The sequence below is a fragment of the Coloeus monedula genome (assembly GCF_965178545.1).
Source record: "Coloeus monedula genome assembly, chromosome: 8".
Classification (NCBI taxonomy): domain Eukaryota; kingdom Metazoa; phylum Chordata; class Aves; order Passeriformes; family Corvidae; genus Coloeus; species Coloeus monedula.
The window spans coordinates 26,079,312-26,097,751 of record NC_138788.1 but is presented as its reverse complement, the minus strand read 5'-3'; the positions used below and the strand labels follow the sequence as shown (position 1 = coordinate 26,097,751).

Below are 18,440 nucleotides of genomic sequence, written 5' to 3'. Positions count from 1 at the left end.
CATCCCTCTCCTTTTCCATTAAAAGTTACCACATTTTGGAGCCAGGCATTCTCTTAAAAGAAGAGATGACATTTGTTCCACATTGTACACAACATCACTGTATTACTGGGGCTGAATGCCAAGTAGAGGAAAAGCATTCATAAAGGGAACGTTGTAATTTGAGAAAAGACTGCTTGGATTCATTTAGATCTAAATGATAATTACACAATGTTCCTGCAAGATTCCAATCTAAAATGATTCCTTCATATTATTAAAGTAAGATCAGCATTCCTGTAAAACTTCTTCCTGGAATAGCAAAGTAGTCCAGGAGCAGAGCCAAATCAGCTGTAGCGTATCACCCAGCGGGTTCTCAAGACACCTAACATGGAAAAGGTCTATGGTGTGAGGCCTCAGTTCCCCACATGGTGCACCACTTCCCAGAAGTCCATGTTTTCCTGCTAGTCTGACAACATGGCTGGGAAAAACTACGAAACACAAGAAAACAGAAGCATTTTACAGGCTGTGGTTTGTACATCCTCTAATAGGTTTTGGGGCAACCTAGGAGTTCAAAGAACAATACAGAGTTTAAGAAACAAACAAATCTTAATTAAAACCACGGTAACAAAGCTTTTATTTTTACTTTCTTTCACCTGAAATTTCTTATAAGGAAAGAAAATGTGGGTAGGCTTATACTGAAAGCTGTGATGAAAAAAATAATTTTGGAAGTACCAACCCACTAAAGAACAATAAAACCCCATCAGTAGGCTACAGGGATGCACATCTGTGGATCCCAACACTGGATGAACAGCACCATTCTTCTCTTTTGTGTGAGTGCACCACGGCCACACTTCCCACAAACCTCTATGGAGCAACCACAAATGCAAAATACCAAGTGCTTTTCAAACGTCGAACCACCTCACTGAAGAAGTAATGTGAGGCAGCAGCTTCAATGCATAAGAGTCCTACACTAAATTTTCTGTATATTTGGGGACCTGGAGGAACACCAGCACTTCCCCACCATGCAGCACTCCAGATGGAGCCACACTGCCCCAACACAGGTCTCTCACCTGAGCACCCAAATTACAGCAGCAACATAACTTCTAAAAGCAGAACAACCTCCTGCCACCTGACACTCAACAGGAAAGATCCCTCATTGCTTCTTTTCTCCTAAGAAGTCACACCAACTTTTGAAAGGGTTTTGATCAAGTGAGGGCAAAATTCAGCAAACACAACACAGCATACGATGTACTGCTTCCCCTCCTTCCATGCATATAATGATTTCCACAAAAGGCTCTAAAAAAGCACCTTTAAAACTCACCTACAGAGGCAACAAGCCGGAGGGGTACCTGCCTCTATTTTTCAGGAAGAGAAGAACATTTTGCTGGACAGACCAGTCCAACTACTACAGGCAGCTAAAGCAAACATCTTTAGTTCTTGAGATGTTGCATGTTAACAGTAGAAACACCATTTTCCTACACAGTAAGGAGGTGTTTCCATCTCTAACTGCAGAGGCTGGTGGCAACTTTTAGGAGACCTTGCTGAGCAGGCACACCATTTTCTGCTTCAAGCACACTATTCATTCCAAAAACTGTAATTTTAGCCAGCAAAAGAACTAGAAATAGGACACATCTATTCTCTTATCTGTTCTTATTAGTTTATTTACATTTTTCCTCATTTTTGTTGGCCTTGCAGAGCTAATGTAACTGATGAACAGCATAGATTTTGGCTCTCATAGGAAGAGAATTGAGAAATTAAGACGCCATTGCAAAACTGCAGCCCTGATGATAATGCTCAAGTCAGAGAACAGCTGGCTGAGGTTTGTGGTTGTGACACATGAAGATCAACGTGACCTGTTGAACCAGCAAATGAATCACATGGAGCTGGTGAAAAACCAGATTCTCACAGTGCCATTTCACAATCTCCTCTGCAACACCACACTTGATCCATCCTTGACCACTTTTGGTTTACTTCCCAAAAATTTCATCCATTCAAGTGTTGCCTCCTTCAAAGAGTAGCAATAAGGAACAAATCAGTGTCTTTGGGCAGCAGCAACTTTTAACATCTTCAACTACATTTTTCCCACTTTAAAAACTTGCAGCCGTCCTGATTTCAGAGACTTTCACCACACCATCTTTTTAGCTGAACTTACAGCCTCCCTCTTGCCAACCTCATTATACTTGAAATGACCTTTCCACACATGCTTATGTGCAGGGTTGCTCCTTGTCAACCCAGCTGGCCAACAGGTGTGTCAGTACATGCTCAACAGAGGATCCTGAGCAGCTATGGTGATATTCTGCAGGTTGTTCCTGGAGATCAAGTCTCAGGCAACATCCTGCTTCCCATCTAGAGCAGAGTTTAAATCTTACTGTCCAGAGCTTCTTTACACACTGACTAAGAAAAATGTTCTTCCTTGCTAATGCACCTGTGCTTGTACTTTCAAATAGTCTCATAGTTGGCTTTCAGCTCCCACAGTTCAGAACAGCCAGGGGTTTTAAAGTCCTTGCAGTGCTGACCACCAGTCACGCTCCTCGAAGTACAAGCAGCTCATTTTGGAGCCTTTCTCCAGCCCTCTGCCAGCCCAGCCACCCAATAGGCTTTTGGGAACATGGAGTTGTCAGTCTTGGGGGCCACATGTCAGGCTCAGAACTGTCACCCGTGTTTCCAAACAGTTTCACAGAATCAAGGAATAATTTGGTTTGGAAAGGATCCCAGCAGGTCACATGGTCAAACTACTGCACGGAGCATGGCTACCTCCAACACTGGGTTACGCAGCCTGGCACAGGGAAAGAGATAAAAGGTAAAGGCAACAGATCTTCAGAAATAAAAGTCTACTAGGGAAAGATTCCGGCACAAGGAGAGCATTGTTTTGGGATATGTTACAGGTGACCCCTTTGGAACAAGTGTTTCAGTCTCCTTTCCCCTTTTAAGTCAAGACTCATTTCTGTGAAAAGCTGAGCCACCGTACAGTTTGCTCCTTTTCTGCAAGTCAAGGAAAAGGTTATACAGAGCCACCCCGGCCACGACAGAGACTGAAATTCTTTGTTATGAAATTTCTACCTATTTCCAAGCTCTTTGATCTGGCTCCGCTTTCTATTTAAATCCCAGGCTGCACTTTTCGTACCAGCAGCATTTTATTATTTCTACTTCCTTCTCCCGTGCATTCTTTGTGTCATAGGCTGCCAAACTAACTACCCAAGGCATATCAGCAACACAGTTATCTAGAGTCTAAATGTCTCCCGGAAACAATGGCCCAAGTGCGGGTGCTATGAAAGCATACCATTTCCTCTCTCACACTAAGAGCTATAGACACATAGACACAAGGCACAGGGCTGCAAGAGTAATTTCATAGGTAAGAAAAAAATATATGGAGGAAAAAACTCTCACGGAAGCAAAGTTGGAGCACCCATATTTTACTGGCCTGCCTTTGTGTTTAATTTCCATTGCAAGCAGCACTTGTAATGGTAATTTTTAATCGTTCTTAGCAGTATGGAGTTTTTATTGAACTATTACAGAGGGTTTTGGAGGTTTTTTTAGGTAGCCTTATGAAAACAAGGAAGGGGGAGGGCTTCTTTCCAAAAGCACTTTCTTCCCCAATAGCCAGTGGCTATTACATTCCAGAGTGGGCTTCCCTGCTGAAGGAGTCTTGTTTTCTTGTTGTCCAGGCAAGCAAGCACATCCCTCCCCACCAGCCTTTGTTCAGCTAACTGTAGATGCCTCCAGGCAGGATTACTAAGCAGGATCTACATGGGTCTGCTCTCAAAGAGCATTCGACTCCATTAGAGCAGAATAGTCTTGTTTCACAACTAAGAAGCCACAACATGCCATCCATTATCTCCCACCTGCAAAGTCTAGGAGATTCCCAGGTCATTCCAAGGGATTCACTTTGTCCTGTAAATCAGCATGTACCCTAGGCTGCATGTGCATCACTGCCTCCGTGGTACCATCTTAAGAGCTGGTCTGAGATACTGGAATCACTTAGTCCCTGACACACAAGAAGCCAGGAGCTTTTGGGAGAACACTCTGCGTGCACGGAGCCTGTGTTCCCTCCCAGCCCAGTCCAACAGAAACCATTTGGCACGTGTGGTACAGGCTCCCTGTCATGAAAAGGAGCTGAGCTGGGAAGACCTCATCTGGTGCATTTTGAGTCTCTTTGTATTAAGATGCGGCATTTTGGATTAGTTTTCACATGTCATAAAACTTTAAAAAGTAACATTGAATAAAAATAGGATTCTTTTTTTGCTTATTTTCTTGTTGATATTTGGCATTTGTGATAAACCCACAACCATACTGGCAACTCTACAACTCTGCCAGGAGCACACTTTTGCTGTCAAGTGCTTTTACAAATAATCCTTAAAATATCCAGCAGTGGTACATATAAGAGAACTCAGGGCAGTGCTGTATGTTGTCACATCTGAAACCACAGTAAACAGTAATGTCAGTGCCAAGGAAAAAAGCCAATTATTCTCTTCACCTTCCAGTTTACTAGAGGTATATGTGACAAATTAAAGGTCAAAATCTGGGGCACAATCAAGACAAGAGGCATTCATGAAGGTCTGTAGGTTGAATGAGCTGCTCCTCACTGCAAGGAAGGATGGAACAGACCTCCTTAGTAAATGGCTGGGTTTAATAGCTGTAAATCTGTTAGGATTTATTGCATCTGAAGCCAATGCTGGAAATGAAGGGAAATAACTGATTGACAGTGGAGTTCCATCACAGTAAAAGGATCAAGGCACTTCACTCTTTTCTACTCTCAAAAGTCAGCAGTTAGCCTAGGAACGTACTGTTGCTAAGTCAGAAAGGAGAAAGATGAAGATGAGCAAATTCCAGGCTATCGTGGCTGTTTTCCAAGCTGAAAATTAAGATGTGCAACTGCAGCAACAAACACCACAGCCCACGCTCAGAAGTGCATAGTTGGCAGCTAACCACCTACAAAAGTTGACTCCTCAGTTGGCATTAATCAGGTAACCAAAACCAGCAGTGGCCAGTTATCACGAAATCTAATAACCATTTTAGCTTTTTGCTCTCTCTCCTCTTTCCACAGAAATCCAGCCTCCATTACCCTAAATATGAGCACCTTTATATGGCCTCTGCCAGAGTATCCATTCATCCTAACCCTGGTAATACCCTGGGAAACACTTGGAAATGTGACTGGCATTTACTTACAGCAATTTATAGGCTATTCATGTTTCCTAGGATAGCCAGTTTTTTAGACGTACTCTAATTCCCTAATTTCTCCAAACTCCACTACAGCATTTGTCAAGGCACTATGCAGCAAATTACTATTTTAACTGGAAGAGATGGAGAATAACAACAGGATGACAGGGGTGAGTAAAGGACTGAATAAGAGGCACGCAGACAAAGGGACTCAGAGAAAAGCCCAGCAACAGGATGAAGAGAGACTGCCAAAATGGCATCTGCTGAAGGGCAAGATACAACTGGTTTTAACAGGACCTGGGCTTGTGACCACTCCAGACCTTCTGGTTTCACAGCTCTCATAGGACTTTGGTAATAAGCATCTATTTAATAATAAATAAAAATCCTGACCTAGTTATTTCACTAATCTCATTACCTGCAGGCAGCAGTCCCTTGCTCTCAGTACCCAGTCACACCCATAACAACAAGCAAGATGGATCTAAGCAAGAGACACTACCTCAGAAAAATATATTAAAGTATGTATTCTGAGTAACTCACAGTCAGTATTTGAACCATACATATTCTTTAAGCATTCTGAGTAACAGAATGGAAGTGGCTGTCAATATATTAAATATGTCAGAACCAATTATTTGATATCCACTATTTATTAGTACCCTCTTGGCTGTTACTCAATCTCACACATCAGACTATCACTAGTGTTGGTTAGCCAAGTGCATCAGCAACAGCTCATGAGAATGCAAACACAAAGCTACCAAAGAAAATTATCTCTGTCAGATAAGGCACTCAAGTGGTAGTAAGTTAAAATTGCTACTTAAGATACTAGAACGCCAAATCTTGCCACAGGGTTTACTACAATTCCTGGTTTGCCAGCATCCCCCCAGTTCCTAATCAAAGTTAATCTTAAATAAAACCTCACTAGATCCTTTCAGAGAAGGACAGCAGGTGGGATCACAGTAAGGACAGGCAGAACTGCTGGGGAACCCTGGATCACCAGGGCAGCTCAGGACCCACCGACACCAGTGTGGCTGAGCCTGCACTAAAGTCTCCAGACATCTCCTGTCTTCACAAACATTACACCTGTTAGTCCTTTGTAACATAAAAGCAAAAATCCACCATCTGAGCAAGTGTCATGTCTTTGGTAGGTTCAGTTTAGCAAAACCACATAAGACTGTCAAAGATGAAAGGGGCTTTGACTGCTGGGAGTTACTGGAACCTCCTGTGCCAGGCCCTGCCAGCACAACAGGGGATAGATTCCTGTAAGCCTGCCTTATGACAGACAGCTGAGGCCAGGCAATAAATTAAGTCTGGATGCTTCTTCTTAAGTCATCCACCACAAATTTTGTTTTGCTGAATGTGGGGAAAAAGAAGTGTAATGAGTGCAAATATCCAAATACTTAAAAGTATAATAAGTGGGGGAGGAATGATGCCTCTGAGATGTCTCAGGCACAATAATGATCTCCAAAATGGGAATTCTAATCCACAACATTTATTGCTTCACTAATGCCAGCATCAGGAGAATTATATTTAGATCACCATGATTAATCAGCCACAGCAGACCCATCCTCACCCCCAGCGGATGCAGAACCTCCAAGGTTTCATTAACCTTTATCTGAGGAAAAAATTGGTTTGTTGCATCCATTTATCCTGGAGAAATACTCCAACTATACTTAAAGGGACGCTATCCTTTCACAGATCATGGACACTTTGACATATTTCAGTAAGAGATGGTTTCATTTTTGTTTATTGCAAGTTTCACTTTCAGACTTCAAGAACTACACATTGGTGTTTTCAGCACCATGTGACTGTTTACTTCCTCACCCCTTGCTAGAAGCTTCCCAGCTGTAGTCCTCAGCCCTCTCACATTACAGATACACACTTCTAGGAAATTACAGCTTTGAGGAGGCTGTCTTGCATTTTGTTGGTTTAAACCACCAACAGAGGACCATGCTGAAAACCTCAAGCTGTTAAAATTAAAACTGAAAACATTAGGAATCCAACATCTTAACCTTTTTTTCTTTTTTTTTTTTTTTCATTTATGCAGTGAACTAGGTGAATGTGTTCAAGCTTTCACCTCCAACTTTAGGAGGAAATGCTCATTTAAAACTAAAAGCAGAGATCCTCTACAATCATGTTTTCTTGGATGGCAGCTTTAAACACCCACACTGCACTGATGTCAGATAGTGCTGACCTAGCTTTTTAGACATTTAAATATCCACACTGCACCAATGAAAAATCCCCAAATCAACCAAACACCTTATTTTTACCAGGTGTTCAGCAGTCCATCTGCAATGCTACAATGCTGCTGGCTCCCAAATAAGAAATGAAGGCAGATCCAGGGAAAGCAGCTGTTCAGTGCAGTCATGGGGTACACAAGGGGTGCTGGTCCTGGGGAGCCAAAGATCTCACTCTGATCCTTCCATCCTTGTCACACAGCTCATGGGAGGACATCCCACTCAGCACCTCTTCCCTGAGCCTGCAGCCCAGGATCAGCATCCCTTGTGTTGAGTGAGAGCAACAAAGGGCATCCCAGACAGCCAAGTGTTTACAGTCCGAATGCATGGAGTATAATCCAAGAGACAATGGAGGTGATGAGATGTTCCTGAATTCCTCCCACACTTTCAATTAAACAGCACTGTTCAGTATCAACCCTTGGAAAAAAATTTCTGCATAGTGTATGCATGCAGGACACAATCACAAATACTTAGATTTAATTTTTTCAAGACTAAAAATGATTAAAACTGAGAAAAGTTCAAGCAGCTCTTTCCCACTATATTCTTTATCAGTGGATAAAAATAGTCAAGAGCTTTGCTCTCGTGTTCTTGAGGCAACACCTTTTTTTCCTGCTTCCTGTAAATGCCTCTATCGATGCTGAAAAGTTACCAGCAGAGAAAAAGTACCATCCATCCACTGAGATAACCAGATGTTCACTGTTCCACCAAATGAAGCCAAATTACACCTAACTTCTGCTTTTACACCTTTTACTGCACCCCAACTGCATTGAACACATCTCTAAAACAAAAAGATTAATTTAAAAACAGGAAAACAGGAACTTCAGAGAAAAACACACCCGTGAGTCTCGAGCAATCTCACCATTTGAGGCAGCTACGTCTCATTGCAGTTTGAGAGTTACCTAAAACCATTCTGCCTTTGTGCCCGAATTTCTACCCCTGGTTCAGTTCCGAGTTTTTAGGGCAAGTCTCTTTGCCCTGAGTGCTAACAAGTGAACGATTATTTATAGCTATTGCACCAATCACAGAAGGTCATTGTGCTAGAGGTAGTTTCTTATGTAAAACTGTTTTCGGACGGGGGTGGGGGGTGGGGAGAGAGCTGCGTTTCACCAAAACTGCACTGATAAGGAAAAAGAAACAGCACTGTTTACTCAGCAGCGCGTTGAAGTCCTTTAGGGCTGCTAAACAACTGAAAGTAAGTAGTTTAAAACATGTTATGGTCCAATCTCGACTTTTAAATTCTAAATTAGAAACTGCAAGCAGCACTCTTGATATCATTCAATATATATTTATTGTGGATTACAGATCACAGCAGTGCTGGAAAGAGTTTACAATTAGATTCCCCTACAGACGTGCCTCCCAAACCAAAAAAAGGGGTTGCTCTCCCCAGCCTAGGAACACATAGTTGGCACCTCCTCCAGCAGAGAGCAGCTGGGCAGTTGCTACCGTTTCTCATTCCACTCGATATTACCAGCTATTAAATTATCCCAAGTTTCTTGTTCAAGCTCAAACTCTCAAAACAATTAAAAAATCACCAAGCTGTGGGTCACAGCATGTTGCCATTTTCCATTTGGTGACTTTTGTTAGAGATGAGACACACACACACACGTACATATATATAAATGCCTCTTTCTGGGTTTTTTTTCCTCGTTTTTTTCCGGTTTTTCTTTTTTTTTTTTTTTCCTTTTAAAAAAATCCACAGTTTAACACGCAAAATAATGCCTGAACAACAAAACAGTTCAAAGTTTGGCGTGTTTTTAAGCAATGCAAACGCAATTCCATTTTAAGGACTGTGGAAAGCACCCTAAAACCCAACCAACCAAAAACTGCACAGGAGCACGACACAAAGAGCCTCCCTGCCGCAAAGCCTCCAACAACAACAAGGAAGTTCCTATCCCTGGCTCACAGTTTTGCTCCTTCCTTGCTAATAAAAAAGGTCTCTCACACAACTGTGCTCCCCAATCACACACCACGGGTGGGGAAGTGCTGATTGTACAGTTCCGTTTTGGGAAAGTCAGAAATCATTTCCTTAGAAGTGAGGGAAATAAAAATAAAAGCAGTCAGTCACATCCTCCACCTGAGCAAGCAGCTAACACCGCACTTAAGCCGGTTACCTGTCTGAGACCCAGGAGGAAAGGCATTCTGCAGGCTCATCCTCCACGCCAGCACATGGGAAGGCAGGAATTTAAAGCCCCACAGCAACCATTTCTTCATCTGCTGTGGGCAGCCCGCTCCTCCGATCCTATTTAAACCAGGGCTTCCTCAGCTGGGAATGCTAAGTAAACAGGGTCCTGGGACACTGCACGCACTCGCTGGCTCCCCCTCCTCCTCCTCCCACTCCCTGTGACATATCTCAGACGCAGCCCAGCCGGAGTGTTTGCAAGAGGGAAATGACATCAGGTCGGGCAGTTCTGAAAAAAAAAACCAAAAACCAAAAAAAAAAACCCACCCCAAAACCAAAAAAATCAAAACCAGAAACAACCCCCCAACACAAAAACACACACGCAAACCCCCCCCGACACAAACAAAAAAACCTCCAAGAAACCACCACCACAAAAAAAAAAAGAAAAAAAAAGGCAGCCCTTAAGACTGCTGAGTGACACCAGGCAGGTCGCTGCAAACGGGACCTGTCAGGGAGCCCAAGCAGAGCAGAAGTGCTCTCCTCCCTGCTACGGGGATGCTGCAGTGGAGAGCAGTCTATTAAAAATGTTGTCATGAGCCAACAGCTCGGTGATGATTAAATCTCGTTAAGCAAAATAGACAGTTCATCTATTTCTGAGGAGCAAGCTAAATTTGAAGCTGCCCACTGGACAACACTGGAGCCCTAGAAGCCACCACCATGGCTTCTCCAAGTACCTCCAGACCCTGGGGACCTGGGTAGTCTTCACAGATCCAAAGCACTCCCATGCCACCTTCTGCCTGCCACCACAGCTCCACTTTTTCTGACTCACAGCACTGTTCAACTCTGAGCCCCTCCAGATAACAGCTGTCCCTCTAAAGGAACAGCAACAACTTCCCTGATTTCAGAAGGATCAGGATTGGACCCCACCAGCATCAGACAGGTGATGGGAAGAGTTTCAAATCCACCTCTCCCAAAGGAAAATCTGACTAGCCCTGTTGAAGGTTTCTCATTCTACTTGAGCTCATTTCACATTTTCATGCCAAGGGGCAATTAAGCCTTATAAACAAATTTATCATCCGGTGCCCAGGATGGCATGTCTTGTTTGTCCTCCCCCAAGCAAGGAGTACAGCAAGTTCCACAGTGGTGTAGAAGATGACACTGCAGAAGGTAATCTAAATTTAACTCCCTTTTCTACCTCCACTTTGAAAGTTCAGCAACCTCTTTTTTTTTTGTGCTTCTCTTTAATCAGCAGCTGTCCTCGTCTGTCGGGGGGGACGGGGACACCATTGCCACTCCCATATGCCCCAGCAGCAGCTCCATGGATATTTGACAGAGGACAAACTCCCCTGGCTTTTGGCCTCTTTGGCTTTGGAGCCCAGCACATTAAAATATATGACAAGGAAAGGAATATACTTTTTTCCATACTGAGTTCACTGAATGCCTTTTTTAGTAGCAGTTTTAATAATAATTTCAGTACTTCAGAAGAGAGAGAGAAATCACATAAAATTCTTGGAAATGCTAATGTGCAACAGAAGGAAAAAAAATAAAGAGGACACTAAAAAAAAAAAAAGCAGAACAGACACCTCTTGCTACCCAACAGCTAGACAGCTTGCAGCAGTGTCAGAAAAAACCACATATTTTGCACATGCCAAAACCACTCAGTGACCACCACTGCTGCCTCCTCCCAGCCCAGCCCAGCCCAGCCCAGCCCAGAGTGGTTTCCCAAACGAGAACCCCACTGTGTGTGTCCCCTACACAACTGGACTGTGAGACTACATAGAAGCATTACTTATTTTTACACCAACTTAAAGGCACCATCTAAAAATGCTGTTTAAGGGTAAGCTCATCCCTGATTTTCCTAAGAGAAAACAAGCAAGGAAGCAATTTCCTGGAAGATACAAAACATCAGCTTTAACTAGCATCAGCCAAGCAATGGGATTTTCCAGCTTTTCTGCTCTTGGATCAAACAAACTCTCAAACTTTGCTTTTCCAATTCTATGGACAAACACCAGTGATATAAAAGGGTAGCTTTCTGTTTTAGTAATCTGTTCTGTGGCCTTGCGCTGGCCTTTGAAACATCCGATTTTGGCTGTTGCTATCCAGAGCTCTGGACTAGGCAGATCCCAGGGCTGAGCCAATGCAGCAGTTTCTAAATCCCTACTGTCAGAAGGAATCTAACTTTAACCACCCGCCTCTCCCCCAGCACATACTCAAAAGGCAAAGCATCATTCCAGATCTAAGACAAGTTGTGAAGGACTATCAAAAGCAGTAACTCGGCAGAAAAGCAAAAGCATCCTAATTTATGTGTGAATTTAGCAATCCTGGAAAGACTGATACAAAAAAGGTGGTTTGCAAGCAGGCATTACCACATTCGACTGCAGCAGGAGCAGCCACCCTCTCTTGCAGTCCCTGAGTGACACCGGCCAGTAACATGCTCCACACCTCTGCTATAGGCGACTATGGAAAAAACCCTGTAGAGGGACAGTAAAAAAAAAAGAGCTGGACAAGGTAGCTCATACCCTTATAAAATCCTAATCAACACCCTCAGAACCTTTGCAAAACACCAAGGTTCTCCTAATCATTGCAATTGCTCTGTATATACCAACTGGTATCCTTTTACCCCCTCCTCTTTTTTTAAGCTCGTAAGTTCTTGCCCCAAAGCTCTGTCTGGCGGCAGTGAGTTTCAGACAGTGGTCGTGAACAAATAGTTTCTTTCATCAGGAATGAATTCACCACCTCTAATTTGACTTTCATATTATTAGCAGGTGGAAACAGAAGTCCTCATCCATCTTCTCACCCATTCATTACTCTGTACCTGTTAGCTATCTTCTTATAAAAGATATCAATCTTCCCTATCCTCTTAATGTAAAATCTTTTCCCAAAGCCTTCAGCTGCTCATTGTCCATTTCCAAAACCTTTCTAATATTCTACTGCTCTCTGCTTGAGGGAAACCAGAGCTGAAATAATAATTATTTTAATGAAAACAAGAGTAGCTCTAAGGCAGGCTCAGCATGCATTCACTTCCTTTATACAAACCTGGAATTTAAAATCTGCAAAGGCTACACAAGAGTGCATCTATCCCAGATATAATGAACAAAACAAACACAAGTCTTCTGTTCCTCAGTAGATGACTCTCTTGAGGGCTCTGAAAAGTCAGGACTAATGTCAGGACAGATTATGGGATCTACGTTAGTTTCAAAATTTGCTTGTTTAGGCAGCCACCAACCATCCTTTTTTGGTATGTCAGCGTGGATCCCACCACAGAATAATGGTGAGCAGATTTCTACTGGGAAAGAGGGAGTAGAGGCCTCTAGGCATTATCAGTCTGTAATACTGCTCCCCTGAACATGCCATCTGCCCCAAACATGATGTCAAGCAAAGGATGCTGCTCAGTACCTTCACAGGCCAACACACCGTGCCTCATGACCTCAGATATAACACATAAGTGAAGCACATGACGGAAGTTGCTTGGGCTATTTTCCATGTTTGATGCAAGCAGGTCTGGAAACCAAGCAGGGTATAGTATTCATTTTGATACCCCCTGAGGAGACAGCCTGACCTTTAAGTGATCCAGTTATGATAACACGAGTGCAACAAAAACTGAAGTTGTGCATCTCAAACCTGTCAGGTTTGAAGCACGAGGCTGCTCCTAGCTGCTCCACTGTTACAGTCCTAGGCAGGGAGAGGTTTTGAAGAGTAAATACGGATGATGTGTAATATCCTCTTGATTAAACTTTAATACCATAGTTCTGCAGCTACACACACAGGTTGACCATAAAATTGGAACAATTTTATCTAAATCTTCTTCCATTTGCCCCAGTGCACTCTGTTATTTTCATGTTGGTAAGGGGAGCATTCCTGGAGCACGAGCTATCCATTTTTGTTAGTCAGCTGACTAGGACTGGGACTTCACAAATCTGGCATGCACTCAAAACACAGTGTGAAAGAAGCAACCTCAAAGTCACGAAGGTGACTTTATCTTTCCCCATCCTGGAGATGGTTCTGGGAATAAAGAAAAGAAAAAGGAAAGAAACATAGAGAAAGGTGTAAAAGCAGATCTCTGTTTCTCTAGAATATGACAATATCCAGGAACAACAAGCTCCATCTGCCTTGACAGCAAATATTCTAAAGGGACTTGTTTGCTAGCAAAACTAGCATGAGACACTGGGAGATCACCAATGCTGGAACAGCAATGCCATGCTGCCTACAAACCATTTCTGTCTGCCCACCTGTGCACTTGTAGATCCCTGAAGAGTGAAGGGCAACTTCCCCACCCTAATGATACCATTACAAGAATATGATGACTTTCCAGTGTGAGGACCAGGTGTCCCGGGTTCATGTAACATACAGCATTGGCACTGCCTACCAAGAATGCCATCAACAAATTCCAGAGGACCAAGAAGAACAGGTCAGGCTGGTAACTTCCCAGTACCTGCACGACCTAGAGTATCTACTCTTTTGCTCAGGGAACAAGTGGCCCAAAACAAACCTTTCACTCTGTCTAGTATTACTGTATTGTTTAGGAGTGAGGTAAAGCGGGTCCCCCAATTTGCATGCACTTCAACTACAGAACAAGAACACTGAAGTAATCGCATTTACTATTTTTCAGGCCAAACTGTCTTAATCTTTGTTGGAGAAAGCAAAGAATAATTTCAGGAAAAGACACCAAACATGTTGGAACTAGCTTGTGAGCTAGCACTGCAACCAGTCAGATGGATCAATAAATTTTAATGTGCAACAAAGCACAAGGGCTTGCAGTGGTGAGAAGCGGTCCCTCTTCCCCACAGGCTGTCACTTCTGTCAGCTCAGTGATTTAAAAGTGCAGAAAACTTCTGCAGCTTAGTAAGTTAAGCAAATAGAGACAGTGCATTTCAACCTCACTGCTGTCACCTGTCTTTCTCTCTTAAGTAACTGGTTAACCAGGGAGGATGAGACTGTGCACTTCAAAATACACTCAGTGTTACAGAGAGCCCCAACAGCAACAGCTCATGCTTGATTCCAATTGACTATTCCAACTGAATCCCAAACAGCAACTGTCAGCCAAGCAGACAAGCACAAATATGTGCCACATCTCCACCCAAAAGCCATGTGTAAGCCCTGAACTAAAGCAGTGTGCACCACAGAGGAAGCCACTTCCCACTCTGTCACCTGCTATTTCAGTGAGAGCCTGTCCTCCTCTTCACTGCTCCTTTGTGGGTGAAGAAATGCCAACAGAAAAACACTTCCCTTTGCACTTTAGTACAGCAAGCAATCCCTCCTCTGAAGCTGCCTTCTGTATTAAGCTATCCTAAGGGCACTCAAGGAAAGAGCAGGGAGCAGACAAGGGGTCGTTGTGGAGGACATATCCAAGAGGAGTCCTCTCCAACACCCATCTGACAGAGGAGATAAAAGCAGCCACATCCAGGCTGTTCAGACACTCCTACCCACTTTGCTGTTCAGCTGATGCGAAAGTGGTGGCAGTAAAAAGTCCAGGCTCTTCTCTGAGACCAAAATAGTTTTTTGTAAGTGTAGCTTGAGGTTTCCAGTCCTCAGTGACATTGTTCCCACTGCTGTTTCCCTATAGAGCAGAAAATGATAGCTACAGGTCCAGCTTTTCTTCACAGCAAGAGTTGTGGCCAAGCCAATGCAACTGTAATGCCAAAGTCTATGTGAATCCATCTACTTTTGTATGACCACTCCTTCAATACCCACGCCTGCGATCCAAGCCCAGATGTGTTAAAAAGCTTCAAAGTCTTTCACCACTGAGGGACTAAAGGGTTGAAAGTGCCCTACTGAGAAGTGACACTAACTGCTTCAAAAGAGATAGGGTTGATTCTGCCCCTTTAGCATTCCCAGGTTTTTGGGCACCTGAGATGCCCAAATGAAGATGTCAGGCTTCACTTTTAGTCTGGAGTGGGTAATGAAGTCACGGGAAAGCCTACTCAGCTTTCTCTAAGCCTGCTGGGCCGGGGGGGAGAAGGAGGGAGTGGGGAGTTCAGCTGTTAAATATTTGACGAGACTGTCTCAGGAGGGCAAGTGTATCTGGGGTGGTACAGGGACACCAGCTTGGCTCCTTGCTTTTTGGCACTACAGCTCTTGTCTTCCTGATGCCCATGTATGCAAACAGGACTTTGGTAATGGCTCGAGGGGAGACGATCTGCTCCAGACAGGGAAGAAGGCAGAGTCTGCAGGCAGTAACAGGATCCCCTAAGCACAGAATCAAGATGGTAAGCGTCTGTGCTAGTTTTAGAGTCTTGCACCATGTGGGTACCAAAAATACAGCCTGTGTATGCCCTTTGGTCACATCATCATAGACATACATTGTCCCAAAGATGCTTACCAGCACAACCTCGATGGAGATCTTGGATGCCCTACTCTTACAAGTGCTATTTGATTTCTCTACACATGACAGCAACTGACTATTTTTAGTGCTCATCTCGTGTCTGCTTGGCGTTTCCCTTGGGCCTTACTTACCCTTGTTTCACAGCTTTGGTGCCAGCTCCCACGAAGCGTTTTTTTGATGCCAGAGGGGATGATGCCAAGTCTGTCTGTGTTGATGCCAAAATGCCAGCTGGCTTTATTGTTGAGACAGGATTTGCCAAAACTAACAACACTAGTGCTGGGGTGACTAGAATTGACTTTAAGGTTTTAATCTTCCTTACTCTTCTGTTGCCTTTAGATTGCATGGGATAATGCTGCTCTAAGTACCTTCTGGGGTCCTACAAGATGGATTTTTTTATCATAGTCTAAGTCAATAGGCAATTATACAGCAGACAGTCTTAACTTAGAGATCCTTGAAGAGAAGGATACCTTTATACATGAAGCAATTATCTGGGATGCAGCACTGCTGCTGCTGGGCCCAACTACACAGGCCAAGGCCTGCTGCAGATAAGGCAGGGCATGAACTCTCAGAGCCTGCAAATGTGTTTATAAAGAACCTACCACAAAAACAGACAATCTATTGAAGATAAGGGTGGCTATGTGATATTTTATTACCAAGATATAGCTACAACAGAAGTCTGGAGTGCAGAAGAAGGTCAGGGATCAGCAAAATTGCATTACATCACCATGCGCAAGAAGACCAAATCCAAGAAAGTTCATTGCCCTTTGCCCCTTTTGCACTTCACAGGTGCTGCTGTGTGAAAAGCCACTATTCAGATAAAATCCAGTCTCACACACGATGCACAGGCATGTTGGTCATGGATAACACCCACAGAGATATGAACAGATAGCAGATGTGATAGGCAATCACATGTGCAGATGAATGTGATTGGACGTGGTGGTATCCCTGCAAATTAGGAAGTAATTTGATGTTAACCTCTGCTACTTTTCTTATAAATCTAAAACCCACACCTTGCTCAGAAACAGTGGTGCCAAATGGGCACCCGATTGCCCAAAGATGCTCAGCTCTTGCTTCAGGAACAGTGTATTGGTTAACCTGACAAGAGGTAAACATTTGGTTAAAAAGGCTTTGTCATCAGGTAAGACTTTGCTGGGAGAATCTGTTATGCATAGTCTGGTCAGATCTCTCTTAAGTTTGTTGGCCTTTCCTGGGCTTAAGTTTACATCTTGAAGTTTAGAAAAGCCCCCCCCCCAAATCCCAGCAGTCTTGTTTTCCACAGCTCATTTTACAAGAAAAAGGTTCTTTTAAGTTCTGAGAATTAAGTTTCTATTTCCAGCAGAACACCACTTCTATGTGGCCTGAACCCTTCTTTAGAGGAACAGATTTTTCTGGGAAATCCTTCAGGGAAAAAAAAAAGACATCATCAGCTGCCCCTTCCTGAGCACACTGCTGGATATTACTGTTTGGTAATGTTACACTGCAGAGCAATATCACATAGGTTATGCTGAGGCAAATGTCCTCAAATTGCTCTCTATAGATGTACACCCTCAAGAACTTTTCCTATTATCCCTGGACTTTTCACTCCAGGCCCTGCTGTGTCACCTACATCCCCACTGATAAATATGTTCTGGTCCACAGAAGACTGAGTTTGTAGTACTCAAACCACAAACAATTGGTTTAACTGAATCTTCTTCCTCTTAGAAAACACATGCGTATCACAATATGGTATTCCCAAAATTAAAAGTCTGACAATTAACCCAATGGGCTGTGCAGTACCTAGAGTTTTACAGGATTTCTGTTATCTAGCAGAAACACAAACTCATCTGTACTGCTGCAAGTAGGCTCAGAGTTTGTGGTATAAGCATGAGGAAAGCCCCTCCACATGGTGTGGTAGTTTGACTATTAGAAAGACAGAAAGACTTCTCCTCTTCCAAAATGAAGGGCACTGAAGATCACATATTTCTTCATACAACCAAAATGAAAAATGAAAGGAAATCATAAGTTTAACTATTAAGAAAGGTCAATACCACAAGCATTTAAGAGATCACAGCACAACAGTATTGAAGACATCACTTTTAAATCTCTAGACAGAACTCTATGAGAGCTATTCGGTCAAACTCCACTGTTAAAAACTTCCTTAAAAATGCAACTTTACAGAAAAAACACTTCAGAAAACCTAATTTTAAACAAAAGATTGTATTTTCTAACTTGAATTACTGCATTGCTTATGATCTCTCCAAGTACTTGGAAGAAAAAAATGAGTAAACAAAAGTAAGGAATAAACCAGCGTTTTGTATGATTAAGGGTAGATGCAAGGTGAATTTACCTGTATCTGTGAAAGAGAATAAAATATAAAATACCTTAAAGCCTAATCTCTCCCCTGTTACAGTACTGGTTTTGTTTTAACTGACATCTTTACCAGGGAAACAAGAAAAGCTCCCCAAAAGGCCACACACTTTGCTGCTCTGCCAACCAGAGAGCAGATGTTTTGAGGGGGCCCTGAGAAAGCATGATGTGCATAAACCAGAGCTGACAAGTCTAAGTTTCCAGGTGCAGATGAAGCTGGTTCAAACCAAGCATACAGGGCAAAAATTCAGTGCCTCCCATCACCACACCTTCACCATCTTGCTTCATT

The 18,440-nt window shown here is 43.1% G+C and overlaps 1 protein-coding gene across 4 annotated transcripts in view; it reads right to left on the bottom strand.

Annotated features, from left to right (window-relative positions):
* The window catches only part of WBP1L (WW domain binding protein 1 like), a 59,400-nt gene that overhangs the window by 14,959 nt on the left and 26,001 nt on the right, over positions 1-18,440 (bottom strand). Inside the window, exons 1-2 of one of the 4 annotated variants that reach the window (XM_082285693.1) lie at positions 10,218-10,437; positions 9,476-9,603 (exon numbers count right to left, since the gene is read on the bottom strand). The exons of 1 other annotated variant lie outside the window; for it this stretch is intronic. In XM_082285693.1, the coding sequence (XP_082141819.1) occupies positions 9,476-9,502 (27 nt within the window). In that variant the 5' untranslated portion in view covers positions 9,503-9,603; positions 10,218-10,437. Of the gene's footprint in view, positions 1-9,475; positions 9,773-10,217; positions 10,444-18,440 lie in introns of those variants that run through there. 2 more of the 4 variants (XM_082285692.1, XM_082285691.1) reach the window with 2 other exon arrangements.